The sequence below is a fragment of the Prunus persica genome, chromosome G2, assembly GCF_000346465.2.
Source record: "Prunus persica cultivar Lovell chromosome G2, Prunus_persica_NCBIv2, whole genome shotgun sequence".
Classification (NCBI taxonomy): domain Eukaryota; kingdom Viridiplantae; phylum Streptophyta; class Magnoliopsida; order Rosales; family Rosaceae; genus Prunus; species Prunus persica.
Genome location: NC_034010.1, coordinates 19,112,919 through 19,131,963, shown reverse-complemented (window position 1 = coordinate 19,131,963; position 19,045 = coordinate 19,112,919). Strand labels below are relative to the sequence as shown.

General features: G+C 37.2%; 4 protein-coding genes across 4 annotated transcripts; 3 read left to right on the top strand and 1 right to left on the bottom strand.

Annotated features, from left to right (window-relative positions):
* Positions 1,394 to 5,626, top strand: LOC18785799. The gene is made up of 5 exons (XM_007218967.2): positions 1,394 to 1,975; positions 2,614 to 3,054; positions 3,779 to 3,871; positions 4,229 to 4,368; positions 5,033 to 5,626. The coding sequence occupies exons 1-5, from the start codon at positions 1,577 to 1,579 to the stop codon at positions 5,481 to 5,483; spliced, it is 1,524 nt and encodes a 507-aa protein (XP_007219029.1). The 5' UTR covers positions 1,394 to 1,576; the 3' UTR covers positions 5,484 to 5,626.
* LOC18784936 (protein DYAD) lies at positions 6,844 to 7,596 on the top strand. Its single transcript, XM_007219188.2, has 2 exons — positions 6,844 to 7,086; positions 7,200 to 7,596. Exons 1-2 carry the CDS (start codon positions 6,911 to 6,913, stop codon positions 7,453 to 7,455), a joined length of 432 nt encoding a protein of 143 aa, XP_007219250.2. The 5' UTR covers positions 6,844 to 6,910; the 3' UTR covers positions 7,456 to 7,596.
* Positions 11,675 to 15,536, bottom strand: LOC18787703 (2-haloacrylate reductase). The gene is made up of 5 exons (XM_007218278.2): positions 15,256 to 15,536; positions 14,657 to 14,798; positions 14,108 to 14,334; positions 13,058 to 13,315; positions 11,675 to 12,468 (listed from the first exon to the last, which is right to left on the bottom strand). Exons 1-5 carry the CDS (start codon positions 15,295 to 15,297, stop codon positions 12,163 to 12,165), a joined length of 975 nt encoding a protein of 324 aa, XP_007218340.1. The 5' UTR covers positions 15,298 to 15,536; the 3' UTR covers positions 11,675 to 12,162.
* On the top strand, positions 16,027 to 17,188 carry LOC18785989 (protein DYAD). Its single transcript, XM_007221106.2, has 3 exons — positions 16,027 to 16,138; positions 16,245 to 16,348; positions 16,460 to 17,188. Exons 1-3 carry the CDS (start codon positions 16,027 to 16,029, stop codon positions 17,186 to 17,188), a joined length of 945 nt encoding a protein of 314 aa, XP_007221168.2.

The window sequence follows — 19,045 nt, the reverse complement described above, 5'->3', positions numbered from 1 at the left end:
TAATTACTCATCTAACCATCAAAACTCCCTAACTGAGGTCTAGTCTAGTGACAAAAGGTATTGACTTGCAGACTATGGTTGTCTCAAATCCTCATGACACTGTGGCAGTGTGTGTGTGAAAAAAATTCTCATCTTCTTATAGTTTACACGATCACTTGTACTGAAAAAAAACCATCGAAACCATCGAAATCCACTAACCCTATGTTCATATCTTCTCAACTCAAACCACTACACACCCATCCATGAAAAAATTCCATGAATCATGACACAAGGAAAACTCGATTAGCCAATACCCAATAGCCATTGCCTTCAATTTTGTAGGTTTGACTTTTGGTGAAACTAGGTTTTGAAACATCTATCTAACTATTTTCGGGATATGTAATCTCTTATCTGTAATGACATCTATCCTTCTTATTTATTTATAATAACATCACTTAGAGCATCTGCAATAGTTAAGATCAATGTAATTTTATTGCATGAAATTGAACTAAAAGAGTAAAATCTCACTTGCAATGGTGTGTTCATTGTAATAGATGCAATTGCAATCGAGGATGCTATGTGATAAATCCTTTATTGAATTGCAATATACTACTATTTATAAGACCTACATGCCAATAAACTGAAACTAATAAAATGTATTATTTCAAGTAAAACTGCAGTTCAAATCAATCAATTCCTCTATGACTTGACTTATAAGGGCATATAATATGAACGATTTCACAAAAGTTTGCTTTATAATAGTTCTAAGGTTCCAAAGATGATTCATCTCCCATGCACAACAATGGTGGAGCCACTATTACGTTAAAAGGTGGGGTGGACCAAAATATGAATTCCTTGCCATTAATTTCTTAATTTAATTTGCTTGAAGGTATTGTCTACGTTGACACCAACAGACCCATCTAATTTCGCAAAAAAGAAAGACTAGTCATGCACATGACCGGGTTTGGTTTACTTAATCAAGAATTTAAATACCTTTATCTAATCCTAAGGGTCCCCATATGTGCCGAAAGAGAAAGACTTATGCTTTCTATAAACTATAATCTAGCTGTATAGATATCCAACTTTTTGCCTACAAAAATATTAAAGAGAAATGGAGTCCACCTAGCTTTAACACATGATTTTTTTTTCTTTCTTTGTTACACTACAATCGATTGCACTTAAGAATTACTCCTACATGGGATAACCCCCATTTCTCTAAAAATAGAGTTCGCGGAGGAATTCGAATACAGAATCTCAAATACAGGACTAACTGCTCTTAACTACTTAAGCTATATTGCAGTTACTCCCCATCTTATAGTCGTCTTGGTTGGTTTTTTTAAGATTTATTTAAATCCTCCAAAGTTATGAATTATTTGTTCAAATTTCTCATTGTTGATCCAGTATCCTTATGGGCCTCATCATCTAATACAGGTCTTCTTTTCTTGGATCGAAACGCAATATTTGAATATTGGCAACACAAGCACTGGATTAGGCACAACCATTTCCAGCCCAAATCCAAAGGCCCCAAATTTATCCCTCTATCCCTCTCACTCGCTGACCATTGCTCTCTCTCTAAAACAAAAGCAAAATCCCCAAAATGCCCTCACCGTCGCTCCGGTTGTCCGCCACCACTCACCACCTCCATCACTTGGGGTTCAACCACACACTCTCCTCCTCGGCGGCCCAAAACCTCTTCACCTCTCTCTCCTTCCCCTCCTCCACTTTCCCAATATACCCTCGGAAGCTCGCTGCCCAGTGCCAGAAGAAACCAGCACCCAACAACAACGGTGGTAGAGCCAAGGTCAAGGGCAAAGCGGAAAATGTGTGGAGCGTGGACAACGAGCTCGCTGCGATGGAGAAAGAGAGAGGGAGAAGCCCGAAGAGGAGAGGCAAAAGGAGGGTTGTGAGGAGGAAGAGAAGTGAAGGCGGTGGCGGGAAAGGTGTGTTGGTCTCTGGTGCTATGTTAATGGAGGACGAGACCGTTCTTCAAACTCAGGTACTTTGAAATTTTTTATTCTGTTTGGGCTATGTTGGGGTAATGGGTTTGCATTTTTTTTGTTTCCTTGCTGATAGAATGTTGGGAAAAAAAGGAGAGGAAATGAGTATTGAGAGTTGGAAATTGGCTACTTGGTAATGAGTATTGAGAGATGGGAATTAGCCACTTGGTAGAAAATATTTTAATGCTCAGGTGCTTCTATGTTTCTGGAGCATTTGGTTCATGAATTTATAAGTTCACTTAAAGTTGCAGATAATAGATTGGACTCCTCTGTTGAGAGAGTGTTCTTTGATCTCATGTTTGTTCAGTTCTTCTCTAAGTATTATCTTTGAAGCTTTTCCTGGACATCTGGGAAACGTTGCACAACTTATTGCCATCAATCAGAACATTAGTGAACTGTTTCCGTTAAAAAAAATTATGGAAATTTGATTTCTTTGCAAAGTTATGGGGCATTCAGAGAAAGCTACCCCACCCCCTGCCCAACGGGCGAAAATAAAACAAACAGAAAAAGAAGAGGACAGGAAGAAGAAAATCTGTTACAAGTATGCATTCATGTTTGCGGTTTGTATACATAAATTTTACGCTGCACTTTTGGTGTCTTAGAGTTAACCTAACTCAATGCTGGTTTTTCCTGTCAGGAACCTGTGATAAGACCAGAATGGACTACATTTGCTAGTAGTGTCAGTGGGATATGGAAGGGCGTTGGAGCAGTATTTTCACCCATCAATGCTGAAATGGAGCCAATTGAAATCGGAAGCAGGGATGAACATCTATATGATTGCTATACTCTTTCCCACATTGAGGCCGTGCCATCCTATTCTGGAGGGCCAACATCTCAAATCAAAAGGAAGATTAATTGGGTGACTTTAAATCCTTTCGGTGAAATACCACAACATATTAGAGGAAGCAATAGAATGAAAGAAGAGCATGAAGGTGGAGACGCTGCTTCACACAAAAACGATATTGATGGAAGTGGAAAAAAACATGTTTTGCCTGAATTTGAGTCTTTTGATTTTGGAAGAAGTGACGTGATGGAAGAAGATGTCATGGATAAGGAACCTGGTCTTGTTTTCTTTGAGGTACGCATGCTCCCTGTCCCTCTTCAATATTATTCAGAATGCATACTAAGTTAGTACTACAGTACCAAGAACAAGTGTTGACATTATTTATTAGCTTGCAGACTTCAAAATTTTGGACTTTCTTGCTGCATGCATTTCAATATTATCATTTCTTGGTAATGAGAGAGTGCTAAAAGTTGAAATATTATTTAGGTTTTGGGAAGGAACTACTACTTGCTGTTTTATTAGTAAGTATTTGCAAAAACATTTCCACAGGTTGAATTGGCCAATTTAGAGATTTCATAAATCATCAGTATTTAGAGATGTTAAACAATTTTCTCCTAGGCCTCAGATTGAATTGGCCAATTTAGAGATTTCATAAATCATCAGTATTTAGCCTATGTGATAAAATGCATATTCAACTTTTGGAACAAATACAGTACGACTAGGCACTTGTATAGTATTTTTCCTTGAATCTGTTAAATATGAATCTTGTTCATTATAAAGATAGCTTCTCCAGAGTTTACAACAGTGCTTTCAATATTATCTTAGAAACATCCACGGCATGAATATCAGTTCATGAAAAGAAATTATAGGTCTCTCTCTTTCAAATTTTACAATGGGTTCGATTCCCATCAATGCTTCCTGTAATTTTTCATTTATGGTTTTCATTAGACAAAAGTATCCTCCATCTTTTCTTGAATACTAATGGGAACTATTTAAGCTTCTGATTGATAATGTGCAGGATGGATCTTATTCTAGGGGTCCTGTTGATATCCCGGTTGGTGAAGATGATGACTCTAAGTATTACCTTTCACCAACTTTCAAATTTGAACAAGTAAGTTTTGTATGGCATATACTGGACACTTTCCAAGTCGCATGTAGATAGAGGTTGTTAAATTCCTTTCATGATCTGTAATAAAAGTGCATGTACAAATGTAGTCGTAAATGCCAATGAACAGTAGATGTGATAATTGCAGAACAAAGGTCTTGAAATCTAAAATATGTTGATTAATATTTTAAACTTTTTTATTATTGTATTGATGTGGGTTTATAAATGTTGTGATGATTGTTTTTTATTTTATTTTTACAAATGATAAGATCGTAACCTAAGACCTACCACTTCCCCCACCCACCTCAATCAACGAGAAACTTAAAAACTAGTTATTCATTTTCTTAATTTTTCCTTGTCCAGTGCTTGGTTAAAGGTTGCCACAAGAGGCTACGTATCGTTCATACTATAGAATTCAGCAATGGTGGTTCAAGCATACAGATAATGAGAGTTGCTGTTTATGAAGAAAAGTGGGTTAGTCCTGCCAATCTTCCTGACCCGAGGTATCCTATGCTAAAGTTTATTTCACATTGGAGTTTGCTACATAATGTTGTAAGTTGTAAGTTGTAATGCATTGGTACTATTTCGTCAGAGCGTAAATGTGTTTTATGTTATTTTCTTGTAATTTCAGTAGGACTGGTGCATCAGAATTTCAGAAGTTTCTGTTTGGGCCACTCTAACAGCCATAAAGATTTTACATATTGTTACCTTCAAATCTAATTGAAATCTTATTTCTTTTGTGACTTATGCATTAATGGAAATTCCATTTTGCTAGTAGGACATAGATGTCCTGGAAACCTTAATGCAATGGTAATATCATCATATCACAGGGAGTAAAAAAGAGATATATAAAACTTGAAATATACATATATAGATTTTTCTTTCAGTACATCTCTGGAAAAACTATAGTATCCTCTTGCACTCAGTGTCCTAAAGACTTCAGATCTAAAAGAAATAGTTTTGGACTTATAATCTGTAAAACTCATTTGTTTGCACATGAGGAAAATTTGTTCTTATGCACCCTTATGTGTCATTGGGGCTCATGCCCCAGAGTTCTGTAGAGCATATGGTTTTCTAGAGTTTGCATTGCTTATAAACTATAGCAGTAATTTCGTTATCTGTATTGACATTGGAGAACTCATTTCATTCCTATTGTACCATAAACAGTGATCTGGAGTTCGATTTGAAACCATTTTCTCAGCGCAAACGAACCCGACCATCAGAGCTGACTGGGTCATGGAAGGTGTTTGAGGTCAGTGGCACTCCAGTATTTGTTGAGGAGATAGACCAGATGGTAATGGAGCAAAACGATAGTACTCCGTATGTCTATCTTTGCACAGAAACTCTAAAGAAGAGGAGCTTGCCGGGGAATCCAGCGTACTTTGGAGAAGAAGAGATGCTAGACATGCAAGATGTGACTATGCTTTGGCTTCCGGGTGGTGTCACGGCCTATGTTGATGTAAACAAGGATGGCATCCTTTGCATTGGAGTCGGATGGTACTCAAATGAAGGGATCAACCTTGTTATGGAGAGGGATTATGGAGTAGATGGGAAACTTAAGGAGGTCCGATCAAAGTCGGAGGTAAAAAGAAGGTGGTCTGATCCACTACCTGTGTAAATTTTCCTTGAAAACAGTTTTGGTTTGTTTCTTTGTACTGATTATTACTTCCCCACATTGGATGGTAATTGCTTGTATATTATCTCCATCAGATCAAAAAAGAAACAACACAATGAATGTTAAAAAATTTACATATTGATGCTTTTCAAAAAGCCAAAATAATAATAATAATAATAAAATAAAAAAATATTGAGGGCAAGAATAGTGGTGAGGAATTTTAAAGGCAAGTTTACGCCGTCAAACTAAAATTTGATGTTTAGCGTTTGACTTGACATGCTTTTACTTCGTAACTAAGCAATTATTTACTTTATTTATTTATGGGAACTATACAATTTTTAAGCCAAAGAACTAGGTGATGAAATTCGTTGTTCAAATATGTTGATCAAAACTACATTACACTTCGTGTACAAGAAGATCATTCTGGGTACTCATAACCTCACGCCTGAACATCTTCTGCTTCCTCAAGCTCTCATGGCACGAGGCAAAGAATTGGTGCCTCAGAGCTTCTTCTGCGCTGATCCTCAGCCTTGGGTTTACTGTCAGGCACTTGTCCACAAGATCAAAGAGTGATCTTGGAATGAGCTTGAAAAACTGGGCTATTTTTGTGTGAGCGTTGCACCGACTTTGCAGTTCCATTGATGGCAAGGATTTGATATCCAATAACTCCTGAACAATCAAGAAAATGCAGCAAAAACTTAAATGGCAACTCTGATGTGAAGGAAGTAAAGAAGTTAATAACCTCTCACATAAGGGTGTGCAGACCACCATTTTGGGTGTAGATAACATGAATAAAACTCAAAGCACCCTCGTTTTTCTGATGATACAAAAATAGCAATGCATTTTTCTGTCTGAGTAAGAATATGAGATCAGCAAAGAACTCCAATTAATTTGAAGATAGAAAGTATTCGACGTCAAATCTTTCCTCTGCTTTTTTGGTTGTAAACCCTCTAATTGATAAATAAAAATCGGGGAAAAACAATTATAAAAAAATAAAAAAAGATCACATTCTCTATGTCAAGAGTATAGCCGCACGGCTGTACTATTCATAAAAAGGAATTTCAAAAAAGGACCCCGGTATAGCCGGGCGGCTTTACTCTTATTTAGAAAAAATCCGGCGTCTAGCCGCACGGCTATACTATTTATTTTTAAAAAAACCAGGCTCGAGTATAGCCGCGCGGCTAGACTCTATAAATAGAATATTTCAACTGTACAGCCGCACGGCTGTAATATGTAAATAGAATTTTTTTTTAAGTATAGCCGCGCGGCCATACCATTCGAATTCTGAGTTTCTCTTTTTTAATTACTTTAATTAGTGGTTATGTTTTAATTATTATTTACTTAGTGAATAGTTAGTTTTTCATTTTTTAATTGAAGAAGAAGAAGATGTGAAAACAGAGGACGAGGCTCCTTCTGTTGTGCCCTGGAAGATGAACCTTTGGAGTAGGAAGAGGAAGCGCCAAGATCACCATAGAAAGCCCAAGAAAACCACAAAGAAATCAAAATCTATAACAAAACGTCAAAAGCAGAATCAAGTTGTAGCAGTTCCCGATCGGAGTAACAAGAAATTGGTAAAACACACAGTGGCAATATGGTCTGCAGGGAGGTGAGGACTCTGTTCTTAATTAGTTGTTTTGATTAGCTATATTAGTTATTTTGATATTTGTTTAAGAAATTGGGTTTTGTTAATATGTGTTCATGCTTTGATTTGGGTTTAAGGTACAAGGCTGCAGAGGAAAACATGCTGAGGGTGATGAAGGCCAAGGGTGCTAAATTTGGGAGCCCAATACTGAGGCCAGCGCTGAGGTCTGAGGCAAGGAAGCTGATTGGGGATACGGGTTTGTTGGACCATTTGCTCAAACACATGGCGGGCAAGGTGGTGCCAGGTGGAGCCGAGAGGTTTATGCGGCGCCACAATGCAGATGGAGCCATGGAGTATTGGCTGGAGAGATTCATGAGCTCAGGGAAGAGATAACCAAGATAAAAAAATGAACAATAAACCCTGTTAATGTCATTCATCTTTGATGTCCTCTTTGTTTAATGTATAATGTGTATGTGAGTTCCTTAATCTAGCTCTCTACTTTTCTAATTTTTTTTTTTGGGCAAATTAATCTAGCTCTCTGTTTAAGTTGGTGTTGTATGTGTTTGTGATATTTCTTGCTAGATATACAGGCAGCTTCATGTGTCCAAGAATCAAGAGGATAATCTAGCTTAGTGACCACGTCAAATTCTTGTTTGACAAGTCTTGACTGGGAACATTAATCCACCAAAAGGTGAACCAACAAATTTGGACATTTCAATTTAATTTGTTTATGTTGATTATTGCTGCTTTAATGAACTGCTACTAATTGTTCGATGGGATATTGCAGGAGTATGCAGTACTGATGCTAACAATGCAGCAAAATAAGATTAGAGAACAACTTATGGAAATGTCTCAATCTCTGTCTCGAATGGAGGTACACTGCAGTTCTTCAACTGGATCTGAAAGAGTTAACATATGATATTCAAATGTCTCGTAAAGTACTAAACTTTGCTCATATAATTCAGCTAAGTTTTATGTTCATGGAAATTGATTAGGGTACATTACATTGCCAATCAGCTAAGTTTTATGTTCAAGGTGTGGTGTGGTTGGCAAATTGCCACCTCTAGCTGGTGAGCTACCTAGTGTCTCAATAGCAGGGGTTCGAAGCCCGTTGAAAGCACTTTATGGTCAGGGACAAGCCGAATCCCGAGTGGGGATTAATCCCACCATTCAGGTGTTGGGACACCTTGTGGTATTTACTGAAAAAAAAAACAAAAACTTTAGGGTACATTACATAGCCAATTCGGAACAAATTCTCTTTCTACTCTTTTAAGCCTTGATATCATTATCCCCCTTACAATACCCCATTTTCACAATTATATAAAGAAAAAGAAAATTTGTACTTGGAATTGATTACAATAAATTCAAGATAAAACTTAGAAATCAGCAAGATGGAAAAAGTTTAAACACATAACATAATGTGTGCAGTACACCAAACATGTGAGAAAACCAAACAGAAAATGGTAATCCTTTTTTCTTTTTAACTCTGTTCTTTATATAATTTGGGTTCTAGGCAGATGGGGAGTGGTGGAGGAAGGAAGCACATCAAAACAATTGGGAAACATGGTCAGTGACTCACTCAACAATCAAAGTTTACGCCATTGCTTTGCACTTCCCAGACCAGAGGAATCACTATTGCAACGAGATAGGATGCAGGCAGTACATTTTGCTGTAAATCCAGCGAAACAAGAAAATAGAGACGGAGCATGATCATTTTATTGCAAACTTGTTCTCATCGGTGCTTACCATCAAGACAAAAATTAAGTTCACAAGTTTTCAAACAGTCATGTAAGCTATTTCGATTATGTTCATTTCCTAATCTGGAAACCGTATTTACAGATAAAAAATCGAACGTTTGTTGAGAACTAAAGAGTTATGTCCAAGAAGAAAAAGTATAGCCGTGCGGCTATACTCGTTTTCCCCAATCTTTTAAAAAAATAGTATAGCCGCCCGGCTTTACTGTTCTGACATGTGGCACCTATGCGCTGGGGGCGTCCCTTTTTTAAATAGTATAGCCGTGCGGCTATACCGTTTAAAAAAGAAAATTTAATCTGGGAATGTTCGCCGGCATAGACTTGTGCCGACGAACTTTCGTCGGGACAGGTTTTTCTCCTTTTTTAACTTTAAAAAACATATAATTAGTTTCTTTACTTTTGTTTTTTGGCCTACTTCTTTAATTTAATATATGTAATTAAGTAATATCTTTGCCTTTTTGAATTACTTTAATTATTAATTAGAATAAAAAAATTATAAAAAAAGTCCACAAAATAATTAATTTCTATTTACTAAGTCTTTTGTGAAATCGTTTGGGTGACAAAATTAAATTTCTCCATAGCCCAAGAGCCCTATCCATTACTATTTGGCCATTACTCGAGTATCTATTATCCCTTTGTCATTTTTTACTTTTTCAGAGTTATTACCCGTATAAAGATTCTAGCACCTTCACGTTTAATAATGTATTATACACGTACGCACGTATTTCTCATCTTTAATATGCCTATTTTTTACAAAAATTTCAATAAGACACACAAAATTCACGTATTATACACATAATTCTCACATACTATTGAATAAAAATGTATTTTTAAAAATGGTATAGCCGCAGGCTATACTCAGTTTTTCCCTAATTGTCTTTTAAAATAGTATAGCCGGGCGGCGATACTCCTTTTTTTTAAAAGGCTTTTTATCACAAAACGTCCTTGACGTTTGCGAAACTATCAGATTGCATCCTTAAAGTTTTTTTGTATCATTCATGGTCCCTAATGGCACGTGTTCTTGTTTGACACGTGGCGCATGTGCACTGGGTGTGTCTTTATATACGTATATAAATAGTATAGCCGTCCGGCTATAATAGATTCTTTTTTATTTTTTTAAAAGAAATAGTATTTTTTTATATTTATATTTTTATTCAATAAAATGTGAGTATTTTGTGTGTATTATTGAAAATTTTGTAAAAAATAAGTGTATTAAACATTGAATGTTTGATGAGAACCAAAGAGTTATGTCCAAGAGGAACACCCAAAATGCAGCAAAACTTAGAAGGAAGTTAAAAAGTTAATAATCTCTCACATAATAAGAATATTAAACATGAAAAATACGTACGTACATATACAATACGAATATTAAATCCGAAAATGCTAAATTCAATATACAAAAAAAAGATCACATTATTTATGTAAAGAGTATAGCCGCACCGCGGTACTATTCATAGAAAAGATTTTTTTATATAAAAGGACCCCAGTAAAACCCGGCGGCTATACTCCTTATTTACAAAAAACCCCGCCCAGCACTTAGCATGTGTCTTTTGTGCAAAGTGTATAGCCGGTCGGCTATACTCTATAAATAGAATATTTCAAAGGTTTAGCCGTATGGCTGTACTCGATAAATATATTGTTTTTATAAAGTATAGCCGTGCGGCTATACCATTAATTACTTTAATTAGTCGTTGTGTTTTAATTATTATTTACTTAGTGAATAATTAGTATTGAATTTTTATTCAATAAAATGTTAGTATTTTGTCTATAATAGGTGAATTTTGTGTATATTATTTAAAATTTTGTAAAAAGCAAGTGTATTAAACATGAAAAATATGTATATACATGTACAATTTGAGTATTAAACCCGAAAATGCTAAATTCTTTATACGGGTAATAACTTTGGAAAAGTAAAAACTCAAAAGGGAACAATAGAGACTTGGGTAATGGCCTAATAGTAATGACTAATGCTCTAAACCACTCTAATCGATAAACAAAAATTAGGGCAAAACAATTATAACAAAAAAAAGAAGATCATGTTATCTATGTAAAGCGTATAGCCGCACGGCTGTACTATTCATAAAAAAGAATTTCTTAAAAATATATATACAGAAATGTTAATTCAATAAAATCATTTGACAACAGTCATAAACAACATCAGGAAACCAGAAGCTCACAGTTATTAACTTAATACAATTGTTTTCCATATTATCACCTGAAAACAGGAAACTTATGAAGTTTATTCTCTCTAATATTTGCCTCCTTTGTGTCAGCAACCAGACTATTTGTAAACAAACGGACTCTGAGCTCTGAAGAACTATAGAGAAAATTTTCGATTAAAAGAATTGCAGAGAAGGGTGACTAATCTTTGTTTTGGTGCCTTTGGCTAGAGATGAAAGCTTTGCTTTTGAAGCAAAGAGCATTCTTCAACACAGTTCAGGTTCACCAGTCTACTTGTTTGGTCCAAAAAGTAGAGGAGAATAAGATTTTCTGCTGCCCTATTTTAGATTTTTATGTACGCTTATAAGTATAAATGGGACGTACCCGATGCCACCTTTTGAACATAACTCTCTTCCTTATCCAGACAAGAAAAAATATGGTGAGAGGAGCAAAATCATATCTTATCTCGTAACAATACAGAAAAGACATTCATAATCTCAAAAAGGAGTTCTTCCCATCATCAGGTAAAGCAGGGTGACTCCAGCTGACCAGACATCAGCCTTAGGGCCTTGATGCATTCTCATTAGGTAAAACAGATCTAAAGCAATTATCTATACTGTCGTTGCTCTTAGTTTGGTTATAACTCAAATTGCCTAGCAAATCGGTTGTAAAAATAGGGTATACTTATAGAAAATATCTGTTGAAGAACAAGAGAAAAACTCATATTAATGCTCTGAAGGAACATGAGGATGAAACGAGTGCAATAGCAGAAAACTATCTAAGAAATAAGGATGAAGGCAAAACCTCATCCTTACGAGAATCATCTGTTCGCTTAGAATCTATTGTTGCCCCTGAACTGATATCTACAAGATCACCTCTCACAAACTTTTTTTCTCTGTTTAATGGAGCAGATTTATGTGGAGGGAGAGGGACATGATCAAAGGACACATGACGACTTGATTTTGGTTTACCTTAGAAACGTGTAAATCCGTCAGTTAGTCAGATAAAAGTCCAGTTTTTCTTGCTTTTATTGCTAGCTTAACAAAGTTTCTTGATGACTGCAGTCGGAGACATCCATTTCATTTGGCACAGCAGCTATCCTGAACATGAAGGCAAACGTTCCTTATTCATTTTCACACACACACCACGTAGCCTTCAAAATGAACAGACCAAATTCATATTTGCCTTAAGGGATAAGCACAACAGATCCAGATGTTTTCCTATTCTCAAGGTCTTCGTGTGCCTGTGCTGCTTGAGACAATGGGTAGGTGTGATTTACTCGAACCCGCAACACACCTGATTGAACATTACCAAATACCTCACCTGCCATCCCTAGTAATTCGTCTCGAGTTGCAGCGTAATTAAAGAGACTAGGCCTAGTCAAGAACAGTGACTTCACTGCAATGTCTGACAATGGAACCGGATCTGGCGCACCTGATGACTGCCCAAAACTCACCATGTATCCACGAGTCTTCAAGCATGCCAGTGATCCCTGAATACAACAATAACTCCCAATTAAGGATTCTTCGTCCAAAATACAAATTAGCAAAAGACGGTCTACCCAGAACTATTATCTACCAGATTATGTTGATCTGGGAGACCAGTTGGGCTTGCAACATTTGAATAGATCACGACACAACACACTTATTTGAGGGTGTCTTTTCTTCTTCTCTTTTAATTACTGATTACCAACCGTTTGCACTACCACAATCACAATGTAACTAACTTTAGGGTCTATTAGGGAAGCGAGATTTCAGGTCTAAGAATTTAGTAAATAAAATATAGCTAGATTGACTGATCCGACATAAAAGCCTTTTGTCAAAATCCAACTCCTAACTTTAAAGCATTCCATCTAAATGGACCCCCTCATCATTTAAAAAATTCATAAACCCGGCTGCAATTCAAAAATATCTGGTTTCATAGGCCTGGTCCAGCATTGAGAAACTTCAGCACCAAGTTAAGGTGAAGCGTACTCAAATGTACTCATGCAGAATTTGAACATGGTACGATCTCTCCCTAAACTCCCTTGATTGTGTTTTTGTTCATTTGTAGAAAAAAGAGAGAAGAAAAGTATAGCTTACCTCAAAAGTATCCTTCCCTACAGAATCATAAACAACCTCGACGCCATTGTCAGATGTTATTTCTTTCACTCGAGCAACAAAGTCCTCTTCCTTATTGATTATGACATGGTGACATCCATCCTCCTCGGCTTGAGCTGCCTTCTCTTTAGTAGATACAGTTCCAATGACAGTGGCACCAAGGGCATTAGCCCACTGGCATAAAAGGGATCCAACTCCACCAGCTGCTGCATGGACAAGGACTGCGTGTCCAGGTTCAACCTGTATAACAACACTCAAGTCAGACCTAATAACAAAAGCAACATAAGTTTCAAATTTTTGAAACATATATAACATTAGGAAATAGGATGGGCTATGTTAAGCATGCAATTGTAGAATGAACCCAAATTAAGATTGAAGTACTTAGTTGATTACACGTTGCTGGTTTACAATAGAGCTTGTTTTTTTACGTGTACTATCTTGATGGTTTGGACATTTTACTCATTGAATTCATACTTAGTTGTTATGTTTTTTTTAAAAATTTTTTATTCCACAGATTGTCCAGTGGAACGGAGTCAACAAGTGCGCCACAAATGAAAAAGTGAAAGAACAAGAATGGTAGTTTTATCTTACATCAGATAATGATAGGACATGTTAAAATTTATAGTCTCAAGGGAACAAATATAAATAGGGAGGGGGAGAGAGAGCTCCTCAACTCCCATGAGTGCTCATGATTAACAAATGAAAAAGACTAACTCAAACACAACTGAGCATACTTTGTCAAAACAGGGGCATCTCTGCCCAAAATGTTTTACAATGACAACAATAAAAATCAAAACGGTATAACAGTAATGAATATTCTCCTTGACAGGAAAACTCATAGGTGCATGCTAATAGCTCTATAAAATGTTTTGCAAGGCCACGCGCATATTCAAGGAATATTAAAACAAGAATGGCCTAAAATATCACCACCAGGATGTGGTTATCTCGTGTTTTGTAATTCAAACTATCTTCATTTACAGACTATGTGTGGTTCCTGAAATTCCAGATGCTCCTGCATAAATATAAAGCTACCTTGAAACAACTGCGTAGTAGGAACTGAGCTGTCATACCCTTGGACAAGAGGGATGCAGCAACAGTAGGATCAATGGAAGGAGGAACAGGCACAACTCTGTCTGCAGGAAGGATCTGCTCTTCCGCATATGAGCCCATTGGCTGACCAGCATAGGCTACAAGATCTCCAACTTGCCTGCCTGTTAGTCCTGGTCCCACAGCTGTCACAACTCCACAAGCCTCACCACCTGAAATCAGTTTTGATTTATAAATAAATTGTGCAAATCCATTGTCAAAGCCCAAACAAGTTTTAGATGTAAATATATATAACAAATCTAACAATGGAAATCGTTCTCGGATGTCATGCTCTGCGTTCTTGTATTAGGTTGTATTAGGTTCACCCCAATCGTTCCTAATCATATTTCAAAAAATATATTCTCATGGTAAAGGTTTATTAGAGAAAACTGTGAAGAAAAACCAAAGTTTTTTAAAAGAACATGAAGTCAAAAATTGGCTAGAACTCAATCTTGGTTGAACTGTATCTTCATAATCTTAGAAATGTAGCGAAACCTGGGGTGTAGGGAAACGTAGCAGCCTTATAAACGCCTTTGCGGAAGTATACATCAATGAAATTAAGCCCAATGGCCTTGTTCTTCACACGAACCTCTCCCTCCTTTGGCTCTCCTATTTCCACATCTTCCCATTTCAAGACCTAACACCATCACATGACAAAAATAAGTAAATTGACGATGAAAATAAAGGAATAATGGCATTTAGCTGACAAAAATGGGAGGTCAAAGACAAATTACAACAAAGATAAATTTTCTTTAAGCAAAACTAGACATAAACTGATACTGCCTTACCCAAAAAAAAGTAATGGATACTGAATAATCAGTGTCAAAAACTATATATTGTTTTCTGATCTGGCCAACTTATGTGAAGGATTATTTATGAAGACACTTGATACACTATACACAAACTGTGAATTGAATTCAGCAATCTCAAATACTTTAACAATCATAAAAATAAAGACTAGTAATCACTGACCAGTAATTATACACAAGTGAGTTTTGATAATCTGATAAAAATAAAAAGCACAACCCAGCAGCCGGCCAATTCAAACATAAAAGCATATGTATGGAAACACAGAGAGAGAGAGAGAGAGAGACCTCAGGTCCACCAAGCTCATGGACTCGAATGGCTTTGACCATCTTTGCAGGTGGGGGTGATGCTGATTCAGTGGCAAGTGCTCTGATTTCTGGGTCCAAAGTGTAAAGGTAAACACTTGCTCAAAATCTGTGAAAAATGTCTTGAATTTGGAGTGCAGTGGTATGAAGCAAACAGCAATTGTGTTGAACAAGGGTTCTGAAGCAGACAGCAATTCTGCCTAATTTTTATGTGCAACAGAAAGTTAAAATTTGCCGATCAAAACAAAACAATATTGACCAACTCTCTCTCCTGCCTCTGGGGTGGGAGTAGAGTAGAGTAGAGTAGAGTAGGGACCACTCCAATATGAAAGGAGCACGTGGCCTCCAAGTTATTCAACGACCAACTATTAAATGCTAAAACATTATTGTTCCCTACGCTCGCCCAAAACGCGCGTCTGAAGCGACTTGCGTCCATGCAGAATCGGCATGTGTCAGCTCAAGGGCAAAATGGTCCTGAGCAATTTTGTAATAAAAAATTTAAAAATGAGAATTTTTTTTTTTTTAAATGAACAAAAATGCGAGAAAACATATATTCCTATCCGTGCAAAATAATATTTTGTTATTTTCTGTTACGCCGTTTTGGTCTATATATATAGTGCTTGCGGTGAATAGTGTGTGTTGTGTGTGTTTTAGTTGAAGAGAGAGAAAGAGAGGGAGGGAGAGGGTGATGAGTGTACGTGGGTTTATATGTAATGTAAGTGGTGACTCTGGGTCTTTCTCATTTCTCAGAAGATGATGAAATACTTGGAAAAGAAGCAAGGGCAAAATAAGGCACCAAGCCCTTGTTTGCCCAGACATGCTCTGCCCACAACTGCCACTCCATCGCCCATCTGTTTGCTACTAGGTGCACTACCTTTTTTATCTTCTTATTCTTCCCTGCTTCTGATTCGTTTTTGGACCATTATCTGCAATTGTTTGATTCATTTTGTGCATTTTTGTGGGTTTTGCAGAGGCTATAGATCACATTAAAGTGGGCTCTTACTATGAAATCGACCACTCTAAGCTCCCTCCCAGAACCACCCCAGAACAGCTCAAGGCGGTTCGGGTCGTCATGGTACTCGCCTTCACCAAAACCCACAAATAGTTTTCACTATTCTTGTTTCTTTTTCAGATTTGATTTTGATTTCATATGGGTTTTGAGTTTTGGGTCCATTTGTGTATGCAGGTGAGTGAGAAGGGTGCGCTCAAAGTGGCTGTCAGGTTCCCAAGCATTCACTCTCTCCACACGCACATCACCGAAGGAGGCTACGCAAAACCATTGGCCAAGCAGATTCCGGCGCTTAACGAGAAGTACGTGATGCCAACAGAAATGGCTTCAGAGGTGCTTTACCGGAGAATCCCAGCTCAGGAGATTGCAGATCGGAGCAACATTTGTAGCTTCTGGGCTGCTGCACCCTCTGCGACAAAGAGAATAAGCTCTTCACCGAGCTCAGCAGTCAGCGGTGAGGTCATGAACAGGAGTGTGGTTTCCAAAAAGGGTCCATGCTGGTCGGAGCTAAAGTTCACTGGGATGGTGACGTGGGGTAAGCGCCGGCAGGTTCGGTACCTGTGCAGGCACGAGCCTTCACCGAGCTCTAGTACTGACGAAGAAGAAGAGAAGGGGAAGGAGTTAACAGAGCTAGAGGAAAATGGTGATGATTTCTATGTGGATGATGAGAAAGCAATAACTGTGATAGAGGAAGATGATGATATTGAAGAAGAAGAAGAAAATGTGAAAACAGAGGACGAGGCTCCTCCTGTTGTGCCCTGGAAGATGAACCTTAGGAGTAGGAAGAGGAAGCGCCAAGATCACCATAGAAGGCCCAAGAAAACCACAAAGAAATCAAAATCTATAACAAAACGTCAAAAGCAGAATCAAGTTGTAGCAGTAAACTGGATTTCACCAGAAAATTAAGAGAAGCTCTCTTAGAATAATGTTATTAAAAACTGAGTTACTAGAAACGTTAGACAAACCTGTCTAAATACACAATTCTCAACAACCCTCAACCCTTCAACTGCTAGGGGAGTTATTACATAAAACTGAAAAAATAGAATTAATTTGGAGTCTTAATAACGTAACTCCTAAACTGTCCAAAACAGAATTTATTGAAAAATTAACTACCAAACTTTAACTGCAGTTTTGGAATGCCAAACGACCTCAGAATGCCAAAATCCATCATATGTTACGGCTAAGCGGTGAGTTACACTCGTGGCGTCGTTCCCTTTCCGAAATGGTATTTTGCGTCCTAATCGGAGCTTGGACGACAAAACTGCATATTCCCACTACGTCCTTTTTCTAGCTCAACCGCGATAAAATCTGCCATCTGTTCTACATCAATGTGAGTTCCTCAATCTAGCTCTCTGCCTTTTTTTTTCTTTTGGCAAATTAATCTAGCTCTCTGTTTAAGTTGGTGTTGTACGTGTTTGTGATATTTCTTGCTGGATATACAGGCAGCTTCATGTGTCCAAGAATCAAGAGGATAATCTAGCTTTAGTGACCACGTCAAATTCTTGTTTGACAAGTCTTGACTGGGGAACATGATGGTTCATTAATCCACCAAAAGGTGAACCAACAAATTTGGACATTTCAATTCAATTTGGACATTTCAACCTTTGGGTGAGAATGGGAAATTTGGATGGGAAACCAAAAGAAGATGAGAGCAAAGAGAAAGAGGATGACTCTGTAGAAGTTGAATATAAGATTTGGGAGAGCTGCAAGATTGAAAAGAAGGAATTCTCACCGGAGAGGAAACAAGAGCAGGAATCCTTTGAAGATAAAGTGGACTCAAAGGTTGGGGGTGGTGAGGAGGGATTGGATCAGATTAATGAAGTTACTTCAACCGAAAGCATTGATGATGGTAGAATCTCTCCATCAAAGCAACATCACCGACATAAGAAGAAGAAGCCTTTACTCCGCAAGTTTGGAAGTCTACTCAAGAAGAAGAGCACAAGCTGCAACAGCAGCAACCCAGCCCAAATAGTGATTTCTTTTCCAGATTCTCCCAAAATTCGAACCCCACCTCAAATTTTGATAAGTCCTAGCCTTCTCCAAATTTCCCTTTCTCACTCAAATACTCCATTTCCCCTTTTCTGAAGCTGAAAAAACCCTTATTCTCCAATGTTAAGGATTAAAACGAAGTGGGGCCCAAAGCACATAACAGAACGTCTATAATACTAACGGAATGGGTAACGTGAAACAGTCTTTAAAAGTGTTGGGGGTATTTTGAGACGTTTCAAAGCCTAGGTGGTAATCTGAGACAAGTTTAAAAGCACATGGAGCATGTACATAAATAAGCCTTAAATGTATTAGCTTTTATATTTCCTTCAATTTATCCAAATTTTGTTACAACTTCCTTAGCACATTGTTAAAAATTAAACTTTAAAAAAAATGTCATTAAAAATAAATAAAAATAAAGTTTGTTTCATGACATTGTTATTATGAAAGTGACATCATCATTATTTTGTGTTTAACAAAACATACGTCCTCTTTGAGAAAAAAATAATTAAAAAAAACTTTAGTTTTTATTTTCTTATTTAATTTTTTAATAAGGTAGTAAGAAAGTTGTAAAAAAACACTAGCTTGTTAGTAAAATGAGTTAATACATTCATTTCACATCCCGGATCGGCTCCACCGTAGCACGATATTGTCCGCTTTAGGCCATTCCCATGGAATCCGAAGCCAGTAAGCTCCCAAAAGGCCTTGTGCTAGATGAAGGTGGGCATGTACATATGAGGCACATCATCCCTTCTCCGTTGGTCGATGTGGGATGTT

Excerpts from the sequence above, each read along its gene's own strand:
- LOC18785799 (XM_007218967.2), top strand. The coding sequence starts at position 1,577 with ATGCCCTCACCGTCGCTCCGGTTGTCCGCCACCACTCACCACCTCCAT. Across the intron at positions 3,872-4,228 it reads CAACTTTCAAATTTGAACAA|TGCTTGGTTAAAGGTTGCCA; the intron begins GTAAGTTTTGTA and ends TTCCTTGTCCAG. Across the intron at positions 4,369-5,032 it reads GCCAATCTTCCTGACCCGAG|TGATCTGGAGTTCGATTTGA; the intron begins GTATCCTATGCT and ends TACCATAAACAG.
- LOC18784936 (XM_007219188.2), top strand. The coding sequence starts at position 6,911 with ATGAACCTTTGGAGTAGGAAGAGGAAGCGCCAAGATCACCATAGAAAG. Across the intron at positions 7,087-7,199 it reads GCAATATGGTCTGCAGGGAG|GTACAAGGCTGCAGAGGAAA; the intron begins GTGAGGACTCTG and ends TTTGGGTTTAAG.
- LOC18787703 (XM_007218278.2), bottom strand. The coding sequence starts at position 15,297 with ATGGTCAAAGCCATTCGAGTCCATGAGCTTGGTGGACCTGAG. Across the intron at positions 14,799-15,255 it reads ATGAGCTTGGTGGACCTGAG|GTCTTGAAATGGGAAGATGT; the intron begins GTCTCTCTCTCT and ends TGATGGTGTTAG. Across the intron at positions 13,316-14,107 it reads TACTACGCAGTTGTTTCAAG|GTTGAACCTGGACACGCAGT; the intron begins GTAGCTTTATAT and ends GTTGTTATACAG.
- LOC18785989 (XM_007221106.2), top strand. The coding sequence starts at position 16,027 with ATGATGAAATACTTGGAAAAGAAGCAAGGGCAAAATAAGGCACCAAGC. Across the intron at positions 16,139-16,244 it reads GCCCATCTGTTTGCTACTAG|AGGCTATAGATCACATTAAA; the intron begins GTGCACTACCTT and ends TGGGTTTTGCAG. Across the intron at positions 16,349-16,459 it reads AGGCGGTTCGGGTCGTCATG|GTGAGTGAGAAGGGTGCGCT; the intron begins GTACTCGCCTTC and ends TTGTGTATGCAG.